This window comes from Pagrus major, chromosome 10, assembly GCF_040436345.1.
Source record: "Pagrus major chromosome 10, Pma_NU_1.0".
NCBI lineage: Eukaryota > Metazoa > Chordata > Actinopteri > Spariformes > Sparidae > Pagrus > Pagrus major.
The window spans coordinates 4,686,262-4,706,005 of record NC_133224.1 but is presented as its reverse complement, the minus strand read 5'-3'; the positions used below and the strand labels follow the sequence as shown (position 1 = coordinate 4,706,005).

Below are 19,744 nucleotides of genomic sequence, written 5' to 3'. Positions count from 1 at the left end.
TAGCTCCTGTCTCTTTAAGGCCCCTCCCCCTCCTGAATACCCAGTCTCCTCTGATTGGTCAGCTCACACATGCCTGAGCCAGCACTGCTAACGATAACAGAGCAGCTGTGCTAAATGTATTTTTGTATGCCAAACTAGCCGCTAGGCATAAATTGTGCAAATGTGTGACATGGTGACCTAGTGTGATGTCATTAAAGGTGAGACTACTGACGAGGCGTTCAGGAGCAGTGTTTTGTGTGGGAGAAAGGAGCTTCTGTCGGTGCCTTGCATGCACAGCAACACGTAAAAGATTCAAGGAAAGGAAAAAGCATGATGGGTCTACTTTAAGAAACAGTCTACAGAGACAGGAAATGTTAATTAAAACCGTATTTTTGGCTGGACAATTTATATTATACAAGAAATAAATCGTGTAAATTATTCAACAGTATCATTTATTGGAGTCTCATTTTCAAAGCGGTGGGGAACTAAATACTTACAAAAACCTCTGAGATTAAAAAACAGACACAACTGTTTGTCCTGCGTCAGCATTCTCATCCTGATCGATGCCGCACCTGTTCTGTAATGTGTATTGACCACAGCGAAACCTTATCAGCCCGTGTAGATAACAGCTAGCATTGACTCAGACCTTCCCCGACACAATTAAAGGGCCGCTGTGACATTTTATAGTCAAGTCGCTGCAGACAGGGAAACTGTTTCGTCATCGATTCAGACATCCACTGACACAATTAGAGGGTTGCCGTGACATTTGAAAGTTTGGTTGGTTTTTATCACATCACGTTACACTTTCCGCTGTGAGGGACATTGGCACTTAAAGCACAGAGGAGAGTGCTGCCTTATGAGATTAGATATGGGGAGATAAAAATGATGTTTATTGATCTTCAGAAAGAGAATAAAAAGGTGATAAGAAGGCAAATAAAATTAGAAAGCTGATGGTAACTGGACTATTTGTGCTGCTGCTGTGACATGTGCTGCAGTCTTGTTCTGTTATTGAGCGGACAGCGAGCTCTTATCTTGCTCTAAGCACTAAGATACCATTGACCTCCACTGAAAAAATATATTGTAGCCTGAAGTGTGACACAACTTTGTTGTGATACTGGCTGAAGGGTGCTTTAAAGCCACGATCGCAGCATCTACAGTTATAAAAACTCACATTTATAGACCTCAACCCAATCTTAGATGGCCAAAAGTATGTGGACATCACAAACATTTACTTCTCGTCAGGGTCAGTTTTACATGGTGTGGCTTCCTTATTGCTACAGCAAACAATACTTTAGATACTCCCCCAAATCAAGCAACGAAATATATCCTTGAGACTTCCCTCTAGAACAGACGTCTTCAATGTTTCTCAGGCCAAAGACCCCTAAGAACAGAGAACTGACCCCCTACTACATTATAACAGGTAGGGTGTAGATTTGGGATTTGTAGGACGGGTCGGCCGCCATCATGCAGCGTCGGGATTTGATGAGTTGGGAATGAAACTAACATCAGAAGCTTTAATCAACCTGCAAAGAGCTCTGATCTTAACCCCGCCCGACACCTTTTGGGATAAACTGGAACACCAAGCCAGGCCCGATCGCCGACATCAGTGGCCGACCTCTCTAATGCTCTTGTGGCTGAATGGGAGCAAATCCCTGCAGCCGTGTTCCCAAAATCTTCTAACGCCCTCAGAGAAGACCGGAGGCTGTTAGAGCGGCAGATTAATGCGACGTTCAACAATCCCATTACACGTACCTTCGGCTAGTGTATCTAAAAACCGGCAGAATACCTACAACAAGCTTCTCTCTTTCAAACGTGGCCGTCTGTAATGGATGACACACATTCTTATCTCGGGCGCTCATGCTTCAGTGTGACCGGCAGCAGTTTAGATGACAGTTAAGAGCTGTTGGCCGACACCGAGAGTGTCAACGTGTGAGCACGTCTCAAAAAACGCCTTCGCTGATCAAATGCCCCCGAGTGGATCTCTGTAACCCTCTCATCCTCGTTTATTCAACGGTGATCTCCAGGGATGAAATCTGATTGGACAGATTAGGGTATGAGCACTCCTGGACATCCTATATCAAGAAACCTGCGACTCTGAGAATCTAGTTTCTCACACAAAAGTCACGTCTAAAATATGACACGAATGAAAGCTCAAGTTTCACTTCGCCAACATGTACAGTCGCCTGGTGCAGCTTTGAGTTTTGCGGTTGACACTTCAGAGGAAGAACTACAGTTGTGGTGATCAAAAACTCCTCTCATCCTTCATCTTCCCACAAATTTCCCTTTAATCTTACAAACTAGTGCTTGGCCAACTGTTTCATCCGCCTTCCGATCAGAGAACAGGGAACAAAATAAAAGTCGAACCGCTCCGACGTTACATCTTCAACCTGAAGAAAGCGGGAAACATGACGACTTGTCAACTTTTGATTACTCGTCATCAGCAGAAACGCCAAATCAGCCGCTAACTGACCACCGAGGCAGAATTTAAAAGCTCCGCACGTCTTTTTTTCGGAGAAATCCTCGGTGTGATTCAACAAAGAGACACAAGAAAGCAGCAAACACATTAACTTGCACAAAAGAGAACGTCAGGGAAATATGCCGAGTGTTAAAGTATGAATACTTGAGCGTCGCTTAATGGACCGTCGTAAAACGGCCGGTCTGGCTGTAATGGATGACACCGGCGAAAACTTTAAAATGTAAAGTTCACTGTTAATGTGAGAGAATTATATGAATATTTTGCCGCTGATTGATGGCATGCAGAAGGAGAAAAAAAGGACACAAATGCAAATGTGTCTGCTGTAAATCTTTCAGTAAATCTGTCTGCAGGGGAGGGAAACCTTTCATAAATATATCAGGCCGCTGGGCAGAGTCACTCAGGAGCAGGAGGAAATAAGTGAGGTGCAAATCTTCCTGTTATAGAAGACAATATATCTGCCTTCAGTGGAGTACAACACTGAGCTTTAAATATATAATATATTCCTGCCGACGAGCGGCATACGAATATTTTAACACGCCGACTAAAAACCTTTGATCACAAAATGTGCAGATCTCATTGTTGTAAATCTCGACGGAAATACTGAGCTTTAGTTATCTGTCAGGCTGTTAACAGGGCGAGATAATGTGAACATGCTGCTACGTTTTAATAGTAAAAACTTCGCAGATGCTTCACATGTACTGGGTCTGATGAGTCAAGTCAGTGCACAGTGACGGACGACGCTAACTGTAGTTCAATTGTCGCTATCAGTCCGCCAAACTGATGAGAAATGGTGATATCTGCTTAGCAACAGTTAAAAAAGTAAAAACTTAATGTAAATCCATCTATAACTTTAACAAAATATTATGTTTTACATGCATAATGGGGAAAATACTAAATATAATGTAGTGTGTAGATATTTTACTTGATTTGTAACCGCTAACATTTTTTCTTTTTGCTAACTGAGGCTAATGCTGAGCTGGTGTCCCAACACTGACTGAATATAAAGATGGACAACACAACAGCTCTCTAAAAGTGAAGCCAAAACAACGCAAACACCATAATTATATTATCTTTCTATATTAGCAGATGAGACGTTGGCCAAACTTCACAAATCTAAATTTCTGTCATTTGAGGTCGTTCTCATCACGCTGATGTATGTTCGAGTGTTCATTTTTCTGTTTAGTTTGGTTTTAATTAGTTATTTGATGCTATAAAAAGGGAATTTGAAAAGTTGGGCAGCACCGCGACACTGCTAGATCGTTCCAAGTAATGTTTGGAGGAAAATGGGAGGACGTGGAGACGCATCATCCATCTTTATTTAACAACTTCTATCTTTGCCTAACAACAGAAATATAACAAAGTCTCTTTGACCATATACTCTTTGGATGTTATACAACCAGCACAACAGTGATAGAAGAAGCAGAGAGCTGATCTCTGAACACAGAAGAAAAATGAAGAAAATGAGTCTTTTATCCTGCTGAAAGGAGGTCAAGTGACAGGAATCTATATTATCCAAAGGTGTATATCCAAGAGCATGGAAGAAAATGTATTTTTACAATGCCCAGATCATCATTAGATCTTATTTAGACGTGTTAAAGTGTTTGTTCACATGCAAAACTAGCCAATTACATGTGGAAATGTTCATTAATTTGTGAAAATGTCCAGTTCAGATGTGACGTTATTTTAAACTTTTAGTTCACACGTGAAATTGTGATCTTGTGAGGAAACGACCACGTGAATCATTTCCGTGGAACGACGACCTCCTGCCGATCAGAAAGCTCTTAACTGCCGTCGCTTTTAAAGATCGGCGAGGAGCAGCATATTGTGTCGTTTAGTTTTCGAGGACTTGTTGAATGCGTGCGGTCAAAAGCAGAACGAGGCTAATTATAACTGAAGACTTGCATCTTAAATCAAATTTGCTCATTAAAGTTAATTTTGCACACACGAGGAATCCAATCAGGGAAGAAGACGGCTTATGTGAAAACCTTGCGCGCTAATCATTTTCGGAGCTCGCCGTTGATGGTGAGAGGGAAGACTGGCCGGATTTCACTGTTGCCCACTTAGCAGCAACAGTGAAATAAATCTCACACAAATCTCCCTGCAGGCTGGAGGAGGGAGGGAGGGGAGGCTGAATCTCGGCAGAAAAACGCAGCAGATCCGTCTAACACCGGAGGACGACAGCCAGCTTCATAAATATGGAGGGCAAGAGTGTTGAGGAGCGGAGAAGAGTATGAATATTTTACCGAGCTGAGGCCGGCTCAGTGGGAGACCGATGGTGGATGGTGAGGATGGCCAGAGAAAGAGAGGGAGAGGGAGAGAGAGAGAGAGAGAGTACAGCTGGTTGCTTCAGTGTTATATAACACACACAAACAGATGGACACACACAAAGCAAATGGACACTGGTATACAAACTGAAAACATGCACACACACACACACTCGTGGACATACTGCTCATGACAGTGGGAAGCGCAACACCGAGGCAGCACACATAAACACAAAGTGACATAGATGATCACAGGACAGATGAATGGCCACGTGCACACACACACACACACACATGTGTTGCTGTTGTCCACCCACGACTGCGTTCATCCATTTTATTTTTATCAAACACAAGATGCCAGCCAGCCTGAGACAATAACAGGCTTAATACACACACAGGATGAAGACGTGGCAGAGATGGAGGAAGATGTAGGAGGCGACATACTCTTCTACACAAGGTAACGCACAACATATCTGCAAAACCAGCACTGTTTAAACACGTGAGCTGCTTTGTGATTTGACTCAACACGTTGTTTTCGATCAACAAGTGATTAAAGAAAAGATACGTCTGGTCAAGGACGTCGATTTGTGTCTGTTAAGCTGTGTGTTTTTAGTCTACGGTCGTTAGATTAGATCCTCGTCATCTATCCATGCAAACCGTTTCAAGATAAAACCGCCACCAAGTTGACGAACTGGCATGTTCGTAGTTTTGCCATTTCACCAATAGTGTCTGGGTGTTTCAGTAGTGCATCAAACTCCAGCAAAAACTGTCTACTCCTATTCCCAAATGTCCACTAGATCCTATTCAGAAACACATTTAGTCCAAAACAAAGTATTCCAGGATTAAAAGTCGAGAAAATGACAAAAAAACCTGCAACAGCCGATGCTTTTCATGCTTTTATTTGTCAAATCAAACAATATGAGCGTCTATGCCCTTCCTAGAGCCTACAATGGCCAATGAGTGGTCGTGTAGACAAGTGACCCACTCTCTCTAAACTTTCTCCTCTCTCCTGAGCCACTTACACTCCAGCCTCCGGAGGATTGATGCATCATGTAGCCAATTAGATTTAAAATCCAGCAACATATAGTTTACATCAGTTTTTAAATCCATAACTTGGAAGTTATGCAAGTTAATGTAGTCAGTTTTGTTCTTACCTAAGAACTTGTTTTTGACTATTTCGTATGCATACATTCAGTGTAAATAAGGAAATAAAGGACTATTGGACCCCTTGTGTTTTTCAGCTAGTTTAGGATCAGTTTCACATAAATTACCAGGTGTGTAAATGTGGGCGATATGGCCAAAAAGATTTGATTGAGGACTATTCACATTTTTAACCAACTTATTTCTCAAACCAAAACATGATTCACCGCTTATCAGCGCTTCCTAAGAGCCATTAAATGAAGTGCAGACACCTACTTTAATAACTAGTTTCAGCCCAGACAGCACAGAAACTGAGAGCCTGCCCACTAATTCTTCGGCTCCCACTGACTGACTTTTATGACAAGACATCAAGCCTGATATCTCCTCCTGAAGCCTTATCTACCCAGCTACAAGTCAGGAACAGCCGGAAAAAAAACAGAATCTGCAAACCGTTCAGTCACCTCGCAAGATATTATCACGTCGACAAAGACAGTGAGCACAGATTAGTGCGACGAGGTGTGAGTGTTATCGCTGGTGTAGTGACAGTACCAGCAACAGTGTGAGGGACTAACATGAATAAAGGCGGCTAATGCAGCCGTTCAACATTGTAGTAACTTGGAAACCAAACGGAAATTCAACAAATAATGTCCTGATGCTGTCCAACAACCACTAGAAGATCAACTGTGTATCAATCCGCAAGTTAAAGTTAAACTGTATATGTGTCACCTGTTTTTAAAAACTTACTCTCCCTTGCAAAAATGTCAAAATCATAACTTTGCATGTGAACTGAATGTTTTCACTAAAAACATGTGAAAAGAAAATGTCACATGTGAACATTTCCTTTTTCAAATGTGCTTTACATGCACATTCACACGTGATCACCATTTTCACATGTGCGAGCAAAACACACATGAAATCACATGAAATCACATGAAATCTGCTTCTTCACATTCGAATTCCACATTTTTTCTACATGCATGTGAACTAAAATTTTAAAGCGTGAAAATACAAGTATCACAGTTTCACAATCGATATAATTTTTTTTTTTACATATGAATGGAAACATCCACATAAGAATTTTACATTTTCACTCATTCACATTTGAGATTGGCTATTTTCACATGTGAACAAAAATTTAAACATGCGAAATTAACAATAATGTCACATGTGAACTAGGTAGTATCACAACTGGTTGGCTTTTTCAACATGCAGATTACAATTTCTACATATGGAAACAAAGCATGGCTCATGAATGGCTGTTTTCACATGTGAACTTAAATTTAATGTGAAAATGAAATTGTGCCACATGTGAATTATATATTAATTCATATTTGATTAGTGTTTTTCACATGTGGATCAGAATTTCAGCACATGAAATTTGAAGTTTTTATTGTCACATGGGAAAATGCGTACGTTCAGAAGCAATTTGCCTTTTTTCACATGTGGATTAAAATTTGCACATGTGGAGCAGAAGCCAGTTGGCTTTGCAGGTCAGACACTATTAATAGATTGATTAATATTTTGCAGCTTTTGGTTGTTTCAAGGAATTTGTAAGACAAACGAGGCCGGTCTCGTCCTGCTAAGACCTTCATTTGTTCATTCATTCCCTCAGGTGTGTGTACCCCCACACCTTCACCCCCCCGCTCTGTTCATTCAGCTAAAAACCCACTGTGATCGTTTTAATGGAAGAGTCGGGCAAAGGGCGAGACAGCATGAGTCACACAGAGAGAGAGAGAGAGAGAGAGAGAGAGAGAGAGAGGCAACTAGCAGAAAGCAAACGCAGAGAAACAGAGCTACCTGAGAACAAATGGGAACCCTGGTTCCCTTGAGATCTCATTTACACACACACACACACTCTCTCTCTCTCTCGCTCTCTCACACACACACTCACACACACTCACAGACACACACTTCAAACAAGAGATTATTATTAAAATGAGAATGACAGCATTCCACCTTAAGAAACAAAAACAAGGCAGAGTTACAACCGCTGACTGAAATGTAAACAGACGTCTTTGAATGCCTCTTTGTACACACACACACACACACACACACACACACACACACACACACACACACACACAATGCAGAAATATAAACACACACACACACACATCAACACACATTCCTCCTTAAATAACAACGCAGCAAGGTGAATCCAACACACACCATCAGCTCTGTCTCTATGAGCTAACATGCACACACACACACACACCCTTCAGTACAATATAAACACAGGAAAGCAGGGGAATATTGAACACACACACACACACACACACACCCTCTCACACAGCGTATCTGCATGCTAACACACACACACACACACACACACACATACACACACACACACACACACACACACCTTTCAGGCAGCCGACACACACCCATATCAGCGCAGTCCAACACCACACACGCATGTAAACACTTTCCCCACCCGCCTCCGCTTCTGCCTCCACGCCTTTCCCACCCACTCAAAACACAGCACACACTCTCGCCCACACACACACACACACGCACGCACACACACGCACACACACACACACACACACGCCTTCCATCCATCCGTTCCCACCCTCCTCTTTCCCTCTCCATCTCCATCTCCATCCATCCTTACCTTGCAGCAGGCTCTGGAGGTTGAGCTGCGCCTGCTGGTGCAGCTCCTCGACACACTCCGGCCTGCTCCACGAGCCGAACACGTTCACGCTCTGTTGCCATGGAGACCTGAAGTGGGCCGCGCCGCCGCCACCGCCGCCGCTGCTGCCTCCTCCTCCGCCGCTGATGCTGCTGTGGCTGCCGTCCCCGTGGCTGCTGCTGCTGCTGCCGCCGCGCCTGCCGCCCTCCGCCTCTAGACCACTGGTGGCTGGAGGAGGGAGAGAGAGAGAGAGAGAGAGAGAGAGAGGGAGGGAGGGAGGGGAGGATGTTGAGAGGAAGTGATGGATGGAGGGAGGAGAGGAAGGAGGAGAGAGAGGAGGGGAAATAAGATTATTGAGAAGGAAAAGGAGGAGAAAAAATGATGGAAAGAGGGAAGAAAAAGGAGGGAGACAACAGAGAGAGGTGAGGGAAAACGAGGGGGATAAAACAGAAGTGGACGAGGAAGATGAGAGGGAGAGAAGAAGAGAAACATCACACGTAAATAAAAATGTATGAATTTGCATAACTAATACCCAGAGACGCAGATTACATAACGCAGTGTGTTGTCAGGGAGAACAAGGACCGAGGGAGGAAGGAAGGAGGGAAGGAAGGAAGGAGGGATGGAGGGTGATAAAAAAGAAACAAGGGATTAGAGAGAAAACGAGGGAGGAGAGGTAGAGACCAGATTTGGAGGGGAAACAGAGAGAGGGAGCGCTTAATTAGGAGGTGGGAGGAAGATAGAGAGGGAAGGAGGGAGGGGGAGAAGGAGGGATTAGGGCAGGGAGGTATGAGAGGAAAAATTGTGATTGTGGCATTAGGGAGAGAAAGAAGAACAAGGGAGGGAGGAGGAGAGAAGGAGGGATGACATTTAGAGGGAGGAGAAGGGAGGAATGAAGGGACTTTGTGTGATTTGAGTAAAGGCTGGGAAAAAAAAAAAAAAAAGGGAAGGAGCCGTCGGTCCCTGTCACTATCAAACCTCCAAAACACAAGCAGACAATCAAAACAAATCATCCGGCGCGATCGCAAATGGCCATTCAACGTCGACATGAATGAGGCGTTGCTTTGAATCAACGGTGATGAAATAATTTGACACATCAAGCAGCTGATAAAACACGACTAGCAAAACACAGGAAATCCCAACAGCTGCCCGACTGAGGCGTCACAAGGAGCGCACAAACTTTCTGTCGCCGTCAAGCGAAAGGTCGTAGAGCAAAGAAGATGCCTCTTATGTCTGCAGTTTATTCTGCGGGAGAAGTTCTCAACCAACATGCCAAACTCAGTGTTGATTATTAGTATTTCTGCAAAATCCAGAGTTCAAGGTCAAGTTCAAGCGTGCGGTCAAAAGCTTGTGCTCCAGCTCTAAGATAGTCCACCGACACCAAAAACAAAAACTCCCACAAAGCTTCTGCCCATAGAGAAATGTGCACCAGAGACTTCTGGATTCAAGGTTCAGGATTCGAGGTTCATTTAGTCGCCATATCTCTTCCTCCGGGCTCCGGAGTTGAGCAGTCACTTCGGTGTTTGGTCTGCTTGTGAGGAAGAACAATATCTAATTGCACTCACGTCTTCCAGGTGTGTGTGAAGACTGAGTGGAGGGCAGTGGATATGGCATCCTCCTTTATTGTGCTGGAGAGCCAGCTTCTCAAAACACTTCATCAGGCTGGGATTGAATGCCACAGGGTGTTAGTCGTTAGGACTAGACACAGCAGTTTATTATGTACGGGGACGATGGCGGCTGTCTTGAGGCTGGAAGGAGTAAAAAATGATTTAATAATGCGGCTTATCTAGACTTCAGAGGAAACTAAGCAAACCATCAGGAAATGGAAAACAAAACAGACGACTCGACAATGACTGAAACAAACACTGGACGTAAATACAAACTTAACAAACGAAGGAGATGAAGTCTGCTCAGGCCTGTGACAGCTGACCAATCAGAGCAGACTGGGCTTTTCAGGGGTGGGGCGTTAGAGAGATGAGGTTGAAAAGAGGTGCTGCAGCAATGGTCAGTATCAGAGAAAAAAAAAAGTTTTTTGACCATTAAAGCATGTAGTTTTCTAGTAGAAGCCCAAAATAAAAGTATGTACTTACACAATAAGGGACCTTTAAGTACCAGTTGCCTGACAATCCTTCTTTTAAATGCAGGACTTTTACTCGTAACAGTGTTGGATCCTTCCTCAACCACTGCAGTAACAACTTTCTGATTTCCTTAGGAGACTGCACAAGTAAAATTAGCTCTAAAAATAAAGAGGACTAAATTATCTCGGTACATTCGCATCAAGATATCATTAAAAACTTGGTGCAAACCGGAAAAAAAAAACAACCTCTGCAGTCTCTTTCTGTGGACGTCCACAACTTTCTTCAGATAATGAGATTCCTCTGACGGAAATGTCAATCCCTGCTACAGAAAACAAAGTCTTGAGCAAGACACTGACGCATCAACTCTGTAAACTTCAGATCCTCAGCTAAACATACTGTACTAAATATAAACGCAGACTCCAACATGCCGTGTGGGACGAATCTCTGAGGACGGAAACTATTTCTTGATTTAAAGCACCTTGGAGACAAAGAAATGGTCCAAATATAAAGAACGCTGAGTTTCCTGCAGACAGACAGACAGTTATTCTGCAGTGAATCCACCGGCACTATCACGTCTTGTTTGCTCCGAAGCAGCCGTCTCCTCGCTCGAAACCCAAACGTACTGTATAGAATCACAATTTCACCCTCCCAGCTACCGGCTTCATCTTCTTAAGCTGCTTTCACACAATCGGCTCCCACCAGAGAGAGCTACTGTTTATGATACAGAAGTGCACGTCAGTTAGCATCAGCGGCGGAGGAGAGAACAAAGGCAATCATGCATGATTTATAACGTACTGTGGAGCAGACATATACTCTCAACCTGGAGCCTGTGCTATTTTACTTTTTTTATCATTTGGAGCCTTAAATACATTCATTTTGAGTAAACCATCAGTGCTTCCTTTGGCATTGTTTCTTTCTGAAGCTAATCTGTGTTTACTGGATGTACATATTGTGTTGTGTCTCTTGCTGCAAGCTAAATATCCAATTAGGAGCTTGAGTTTGAAGCTGAGGCTCACCCAGCGGATTATTCTCACTTTTTTTTAAACTTTTTAGTCTGCAGTATTTCAACGAGAGGAACAAACTTTTGCACCAACTGCACTTATTAGTTGTATTTCTTTGCGTCTTGGGTACAAAATAACCTCCAACATGCATGTGAGATTTAACACGGCTTGCACTTCAGCATTTTGAGCTACTCTAGGCAATGAAGAGGAAGAGGTACAAATCCTTTGTGCATTGTAATAGGAAACTAATGGGTCAAACAACCAAAAAGTCAGATTTTCAAAGGTTAAACCTTAATTGTGGCTACTGCAGTACATGCTTCCCAACCTTTGCAACCTGAACAGATGGAGAAAATGAGAAATCCTCCAACCAATGAGTATTCTGAAGAAAAATGTCATGAGGGTTGAGTGCTCACTGGGAACATCTTTTCAAAACGCTGGCGTCCATTTATTATTGTTTCCAATCAAAAAGGATGCACTCTTAAGATCGCTCAGAGCGAAATACCTAACCAGGGGACTGAAAAAAATAAGATGTTCCAGCCTTAGTACAAGAAAAGCACTTCAGGTTGTTTACAGCGACAGTGCAGCAAATGTTTCACGCTGCAAAAACTCCAAGACAAGCAAGTTAGAGACAACCTTTTGTTTTGTTAGAATTAATGAATGTCAGCCATCTGTAACAAATGTCTGAGGGCAATCTTTAATTAGATTTTAGATAGCTGCTGACCCAAAGTCGTTCACCAAGTGTGATCAGTGGCCCCAAACATCCTAAAGTGAGTAAACACATGCAGCAAACTAAAGACGTTTCTTTAAAGTTAGTTACAGTTACAGATATTTAATGCATTTTAAAACTGAGGTATACTTAACACATCCTCGTACTTGTACTGCTGAATAGCTCGATTGCCGCATAGTGCGATTGACTGTCGCAGCGTACCAGCGACTGGTGTATCGGACCTTCATCGTATCCTGATGATGTCCTGTTCTATCTACTTACTGAAGCTACATTGGTATTTTACCTGTAATAAAGAGCCTGTTCTAATCAGAAAAATGCCCATATGGGTCAAAAATGCAAGCAGCTTATTACAACCCAAATTTAAATTTGTTGTGAGCTGGGCGACCTCTAGTCTCAGTGTTTATTATTACGGCAGCAAAGGAGGAAGTCGGGTAAAGTAGTATATAGAGTGGCAAGCTTGCATAAGGAGGCGGTGGAGGGCGGATGGTTGGGAAAAAACAAGCACAGGACTTTCATCCAGGAGACTCTTGTTCCTGTCCAGTGTGAAAGCAAAGACACTAACTGCCTTTAAATATTAAGAAATGACTTTATGCATCTATAAATGCTGGAGCAATAAAGTCTTTGATGAAGTAAAGATGATTGTCATCAAAGCACCCTGGCTTCACAGTCGTAGAAGATGTGGGACTATAACAAGCTAAATATATGATCTCTTGTGGGTGAGAGTGTGTATCTGTGTATTTGTGTGAGTTGATAATATGTGCTTAAGTCACACAAGCCTCAGGAGTTTTGGAAAATCTGGCACAAATTACTGTTAATACACGATCTAGAGAGAGAAAGAGGGGGGAGAGTGTTAAGTACCTTAGTTACCGTCATACCTTTGAGACATCACCGTTTCTGTGACTGTGCTCAGAATTTCCCACTGTTCTCACTGCACATCAACACAGCGAGGAGTCGTCATCTATCTAACAAGGTTTTTCACAGACGGGAGGCCTCGCAGGAGTCAGGCTCGACTCCCAAACACAACCACAACTGCAGCGGTGCAACGGCAGATCACACGGTGCCTTTAGAAACCACAAGAAGCACCACAAAGACGGATGTCTACGGGATCATAAAGTGATCGGTCAAACAGAGATATAATGATGGGACTGTGGACTCAACGTCTCTACCTCAACATTACAGTAAGTGTCCCTTTATTGGCCGTGACGGCTGAGACATAAGAGGAAGACAACCTGTCATCTGACACAAACACCATGAAAGAAGACGCCCTGTCACTTCATAAGAGAAAAATTCAAAGTACAGTGGCCATGATGTGCCAATCAGGGAGCCGGTTCACAGGAAAAAATGCTGCTTTTGAGTTGGATTGATGCTAAAAAAAAAATAGGACAATGATATGAAACTTCACACCACCACTGACGCACTAAAACATGAGGGGGCTTCACAACAAAACAGCAGCCTGGAAAAATATTCATAACATTTTGTTGAGTGATTGAAAATGTCTGGTTTTGCTATCTTGGAACAAATAAGGCCATCTAGCTATGGTGGTGGATTAGCATTAGTTAGATAGCTACTGTTACACATGACAATAGCTAAACACTAGAAACACAAGAAAATAGCTGAGTCACAATGTGAGCAGTATTTACAGTAGCAGAAACAGTTAGCTAACTTAACTGTCAACTCAGTCTGAGTAGTATTGACAGAAGCTTAAAAGTTTGCTAACCTAGCTAGCGACTCAAAGTCTGAGCAGTATAGACTAAAAATAGTCTATTTAAATAAAGTGTTTGCTTTGCTTCCTAAATAAGATTTTCCACATCGAGAAAACTGTAAAATCCTTCAATAAGTAGGTTTATTTTAACCTTTGTTGGACCGAATTGTACAGCTTGGATCATGTTGATGTGATGAAGGATAAAACAAAGGTCATCACTGCTATTTTTAAAACAAGTATCGGTCTATGACAGTGTTGTGGTTGTGTTCTCACAGTCGCGGCGTCTGAGGACTTGCTGACCTCAAAATACTCTCAAACCTGAGAGCTGACGGCACAGACTGTTGTGACGGATGCTGGAGAGACAGAGGAGTCTTCAGGGATGCTCGTTTCCTTTGAGGTTAACAATTAATTCCTGATTAAAAGTTGAACAGCTGCCACGCACACACCGACACATCTACACGGAGCACATCCCGTCTTCCTCGGCGGAGATGTCACTCTGTTTCCCTCCTCCCTTATGTAACCACGGTGACATGAAAAGCAAGGAAGATGGAGGGATTGGATGGAGGAGAGACACAAGCCTCTGGGCATCACTGGGCAGATTTAGGGAGAAAAAAAAACTCAATCTCCACAGTCCTTTTGAGCAAAGGGAAAAGATGGATTCTGGAGAGAGATGCACTGCGGAGACAGGATGGGTCGTGTTCAGAGAAGAAGCGTGAACATGAATGTCAAGTTGAAGATCACAGGTTCAATCAGCATAAAGGTGACACGCTTGTTCAGGGTCGTTTCCCGCTCGGTTTCTGTTGAGCTAATTAGCAACGCTCTTGTCAAGAAGGTTCAGGATTTTTTCAAATATGAATGAATCATTTGGGCACGATAAGTAAATAGTAGTAGTGTCAAGAAGCTTATCTTGGCTCATCAACACAGCAGCAGAGCCTTGTGTTGTTTGTGTCCAAAACTCAGTTTGAAGAAGTTTTTTTACTGGCAAGACAGAAGCAAAAACCACCAACAGATGGAGTCCCTATTCTTAATTCCACCTACGAAGGTCTGATTCAGATGTGGGCAGTGATTCAGAGGTCTGGAGCCAGGCGAGTACGTCACGAGACACGTGTGTGGAGCGCAGTAAATGTTCTTGATGATATTATCTGAATTTAACTGGCTCCCAAATGGGGTCAACTTAGAGCTTCAAAGCATCATAACATCAAACTAAACACATTGGTGTTATTACAGCTAATGTGTGGTGAGTCAAGAGCACAGGGTCGAACATTTTAACCAAATTCGGTGGAAATATGCAAGAGAAAATGCAAATCAGTGCAGGTTTTCATCCTCTTCAATATAATATTATGCAAGAGTTGGTTTTCAGCCTCAACCAAGAGTAACTTTATGCAAGTTTTTCGACATTTTGTAGCATTTCAATCAGGTTTTTTTTAAGTCACAAGGATATAATGTCAGCAGTTAATGTTTCTGCGAAACAAGGTTGACATTTGCACCAAACGTGGCATATCACGTTCACATTAAATGCTTATTAGCCACCTGTGGCAGCAGGAGGTGGAGGGGGAGGTTGTGGAGTTAAGCCAACAAGGCTGCCAAACGGCCGACCGCCGTTCAAGTCAGACCAGTGGATATTTTTAAGGACAGCCGGAGATATTTTTAGCCTTTTTAGCTGGCGAGAAACTGGGTGTTTATTTAAGGAGCCTTGGAGACATTTCCATCTGTTTCTGTCAGCTCAACCCGACCGGTCGAGGCAGATGGCGTCCCACCATTGAGTCCGGTTCTGCTCGAGGTTTCTGCCTGTTAAAGGAAGTTTTTTCTCGCCACTGTCGGCAAGTGCTTGCTCACGGGGGAAATGTTGGGTCTCTGTAAATATCTTAATCAAGGAGTATGGTCCAGAACTGCCCAATTTTGAAAGTGTCATGAGATTACTTTTGTTGTGAAGGCGCTGTACAAATAAAGATTGATTGATTGATTGTGGAGAAACAAAACCAGCTATTTTTCACAGGTAGTCGGACGATCTCTATCCGTGATCGTGACCGACCAAAACAGGTATCTGAAGTCAAACTATGATGCTTTCCAAACTATAACCAAGAGGTTTTTGTGCGTAAACCTAACCAGAGCATAAGAGATACATCGAAAACTGAACCCAAACAAACGTAAAGTTGGGACATAAAGAAAAGTCCAGTTTGAACTTATCTGTGGTTTTGCAGAGACGTACTGAGCCTACAATTATTCTGGCGATCGGGTTGCTTTTTATAGAAGAATCTGAAACCAATGATCTGTTGACATTTACAAATCAAGACTCGGCAGTCTAGCAGTGGCTTTACTGTTGGTGCTAAATCAAAAATTTAATCAAATCGTGACCTTGAAATTCGATGTCTTCATCTGCTGACATTTTAATCACATTTCTTTCATGAGTTCGGTCCATTGTTTTATTTAGAAACCGACTTTTCCTCCTCAACCGAGCTCAAAAACTTAAATAGATATTAGAAGGTTTTTTGGGGATAGATTAATTTAATGGTCGATAAAAACCCATCCAGTCCCCAATTTTTACCTGGTGATGACAGTGCGCCCACAGACCTTCTCTATTATTGAACACAGGGAAAGAGAGGGCGACTCGGTGAGGTGAGACGGGATTGAAACACACAACGGCTGACGCAGAGAAAACACAGGAGTGATACTTCTTCTTCTGCTGCTGCTGCGCCCACTCTCACACCCAGGAGAGAGATGACACGAGGACATGAAAACACACAGGAAACTTTTCTATACTGTATCACGTCTATAATACACACAGACAAGCTTGCGTGTACTTACAGTAGCAGAAAATACACAAAAAAGTTATGTACACCTACTCGGTAGTGACACACACACACTCACAAATGCATTAGGGGGGTGTTATGAGAAGTTATTTTTCTCTGAGGCCTATTACTAATTCATTCCCCTCTGTGTGAGTAGGAGTGTTTGCAGGGAGGGCACAGATTTAGACAAGCTGTTATCACCGGACACACACACACACACACACACACACACACACACACACACAAACACACAGATGAATGGATACCATCGTTCATATTTTATCATTTTATCACCCACACAGATAAAAATACATCTGCGCATCTTTCACACTCTGCTGAGGAAATGTAAAGTGGTTGATAGGCCAGGAGCTCGTACTGACCTGCGTGTGTGTGTTTGTGAATGGCAGGCTTATGAGCCGCCGTTAGCGTTAGCTCGCTGCTCAGCGGCCTCGTTTATGTTCGTCTTAAATGACGCTGTCGCCGCGCACCGCAAAGCCTGGCTAGAAACAAAGTGTGTGTGTGTGTGTGTGTGAGAAGGTACGTGTGTGTGTGTTTTGTCCCAGTCAGTAAAAAACTGGCTGTAAAACAGATTTACTGACTTCACCGAGACCCAAACCGAACATTAAGCGTCCTTCTGGGTGTCGTTATCAAAATGAACCAGGCGTCCTGCGCAGAGACATTATCCACGCTGACCTTTGTTGTAACGACGGAGTAACAACAAAGGTCGAAGCAGATATTATAACTGACCTCCGAGTCTCTTTGCTGTCGAGGTAATAAAGCACCGGAGCTTTGAACTCTGCGAAACTACAGAAAATGCATTAAAAGAAAAGATTTTACAGGTTTAAGTTCATCTAATGTCTCTAATGTTCGCTCAGACTTATACTCTTCTTCACCTACTGTTTATTGTGAAGTCACAGGGGATCGTCAGCATATCGCTGTGTTATAGATGTGTCTTGTTTATAAACGTTATATTTTTCATGATTTATCCCTCATTTATGTTATGTTATGTTATGTTATGTTATGTTATGTTATCTTGACTTGCGTTGCATTAAGTTACATGTTAAGTTAAGTTAAGTTAAACGTTAAGTTAAGTTATTGTTTGGGTAAACACATACCCCTTATAAACTTAACCATTTGTAAGATTGACAACTGCAAATCGTTGTTTTATAGATGTTTTTTGTTTGTAAACTTTATATTCTTCCATGATTTATCCCAATATGATTTAAGTTGTTATGTCACATTACATTAAATTTAAAATATGCAATATGTTATGTCTTGTTATCTTATGTTGACTTGCGTTACATTAAGTTACATGTTAAGTAACACATTTAGGTAAGTTATTGTGATATTAAGATAAAACTGACCTCCCATCTTTACTTGTGAGCTCGAGTAAACATCCAAACCAGTGGGAAGAAATTAAATTAAATTAAATTAAAATTGAGGCTTAATAAGACGCCAAAATAGCACACGACGACCTTTGGATGCTCCCAGTCCCGATCTGAGTCACGCCGTTGTATAAATCTGCACAAACTCGTATCAATTACCACTTTTCGTGACTCTGCCCGTGCCAGAGCGGCCCACTCTCCCTGGTGGCCAAATGAGCAATTAGCAGAGTGTGAATCAGAGGTGTTGCGGCAGGAAAGGTAAACAGGAAGCCGGGGGTTCCTTCTCATGATGGACCGGTGCTGACGCATGCCGAGTGTGAGGAGCGTGAGTGATTTATGATGCACGCTGGCAACAAAACATTCAGATTTCTAGCGCTAATGCTCCATTTTCTCATGAGATCTGTAACTGGAGACATGATCTGTGTAGTGACGTCTGATCACAAGTCTCAGTATTTACTATTGATAAACATTTGTACCATTTACAAGCACATTAATCCAGTATTTACTGCTGTGTCACACCTGATTTTGGTCCAATATCTATGGTCCTGTATTTACTGGTTAGGATCAATACATGCAGGTGCAGCCTCTGACTGCAGCGCCTAGTCTCTTCTCTGCAGCTCAGTGCTGCCCCCTGCAGGAGAAGCAGGTTTACAACACAAAGACAGTCAGAAAAACACAAACTGCAGCAATTATTTATGTGCTGGGTTTCTGTGAAGAGGCAGAAGGGAACATGTTGAATTATAATCCTGGTTCTGTTCTGTTGAATCAAACCGACGGGGAATTAAAGATACGCTGAGGACCGAAGCATTTACATATCACACAGTATGTTCATGTTCATCCAAGTATTACATACTGTGCACACGGTGTATGATATCTTTTGGATGTGTATCCAAAACACACTCAATATACGGTCACATATAGGAATAACCAGGCTATCTGAAGCTTTAACACAACTTCATGATGGTTTAATGAGCTGTGGATACTTGAAATTAGAGATGAAAGATATATTAATTATGTCTTTGTTGCAGTCGGTTATATTAAACCGAGCAGCTGTGGATTTTGGGCCTTATAATCAATTTGAAGGCGTCACCTTGGGATCAGGAGAGGACATTTAACTCTATTTTCTTACATTTTAAAGGCTGAGCCGGTTTGAGTTTTTCATTTACTATATCAGGACCTTTTTATGTTTTAATTTCCCAACACAGAAGTTTATTCTATACCCCAAAAAACTACTTTGCACAGATGTGAATACAACTGTGCCTTGAGATGTTGGCTTGTTACTAGGCAGATTATTCAATTATAAAAACAATCATTAGTTGCCAATTAAAATTAGTCTCGAGCGGAAGAACAAAACAAAATGGTGGCAAAAGACTGAGTGTAATTTATGTAGTGAGAGATGACAGACACAGGGAAGAAACGAATGAACAAGATACAAGTTTTCTGATTTAAAAGCTCAGCTGTCGACACAAATCTGATTCTGTTGTTTGTTAGCTCGATGCTAAAAGCACATTACACGTGAATACATTTTTAAAGATGTTTAAATACGTTTGAAGACCCTGAGCATTTAGTTTTGA

At 42.4% G+C, this 19,744-nt stretch overlaps 1 protein-coding gene across 1 annotated transcript in view; it reads right to left on the bottom strand.

Moving 5' to 3' along the window:
• Nucleotides 1-19,744, bottom strand: part of nhsl2 (NHS-like 2) — a 156,860-nt gene that overhangs the window by 29,852 nt on the left and 107,264 nt on the right. The window contains exon 2 of the mRNA XM_073474959.1: nt 8,474-8,719. Coding sequence (XP_073331060.1) covers nt 8,474-8,719 — 246 coding nt within the window. The remainder of the gene's footprint in view (nt 1-8,473; nt 8,720-19,744) is intronic.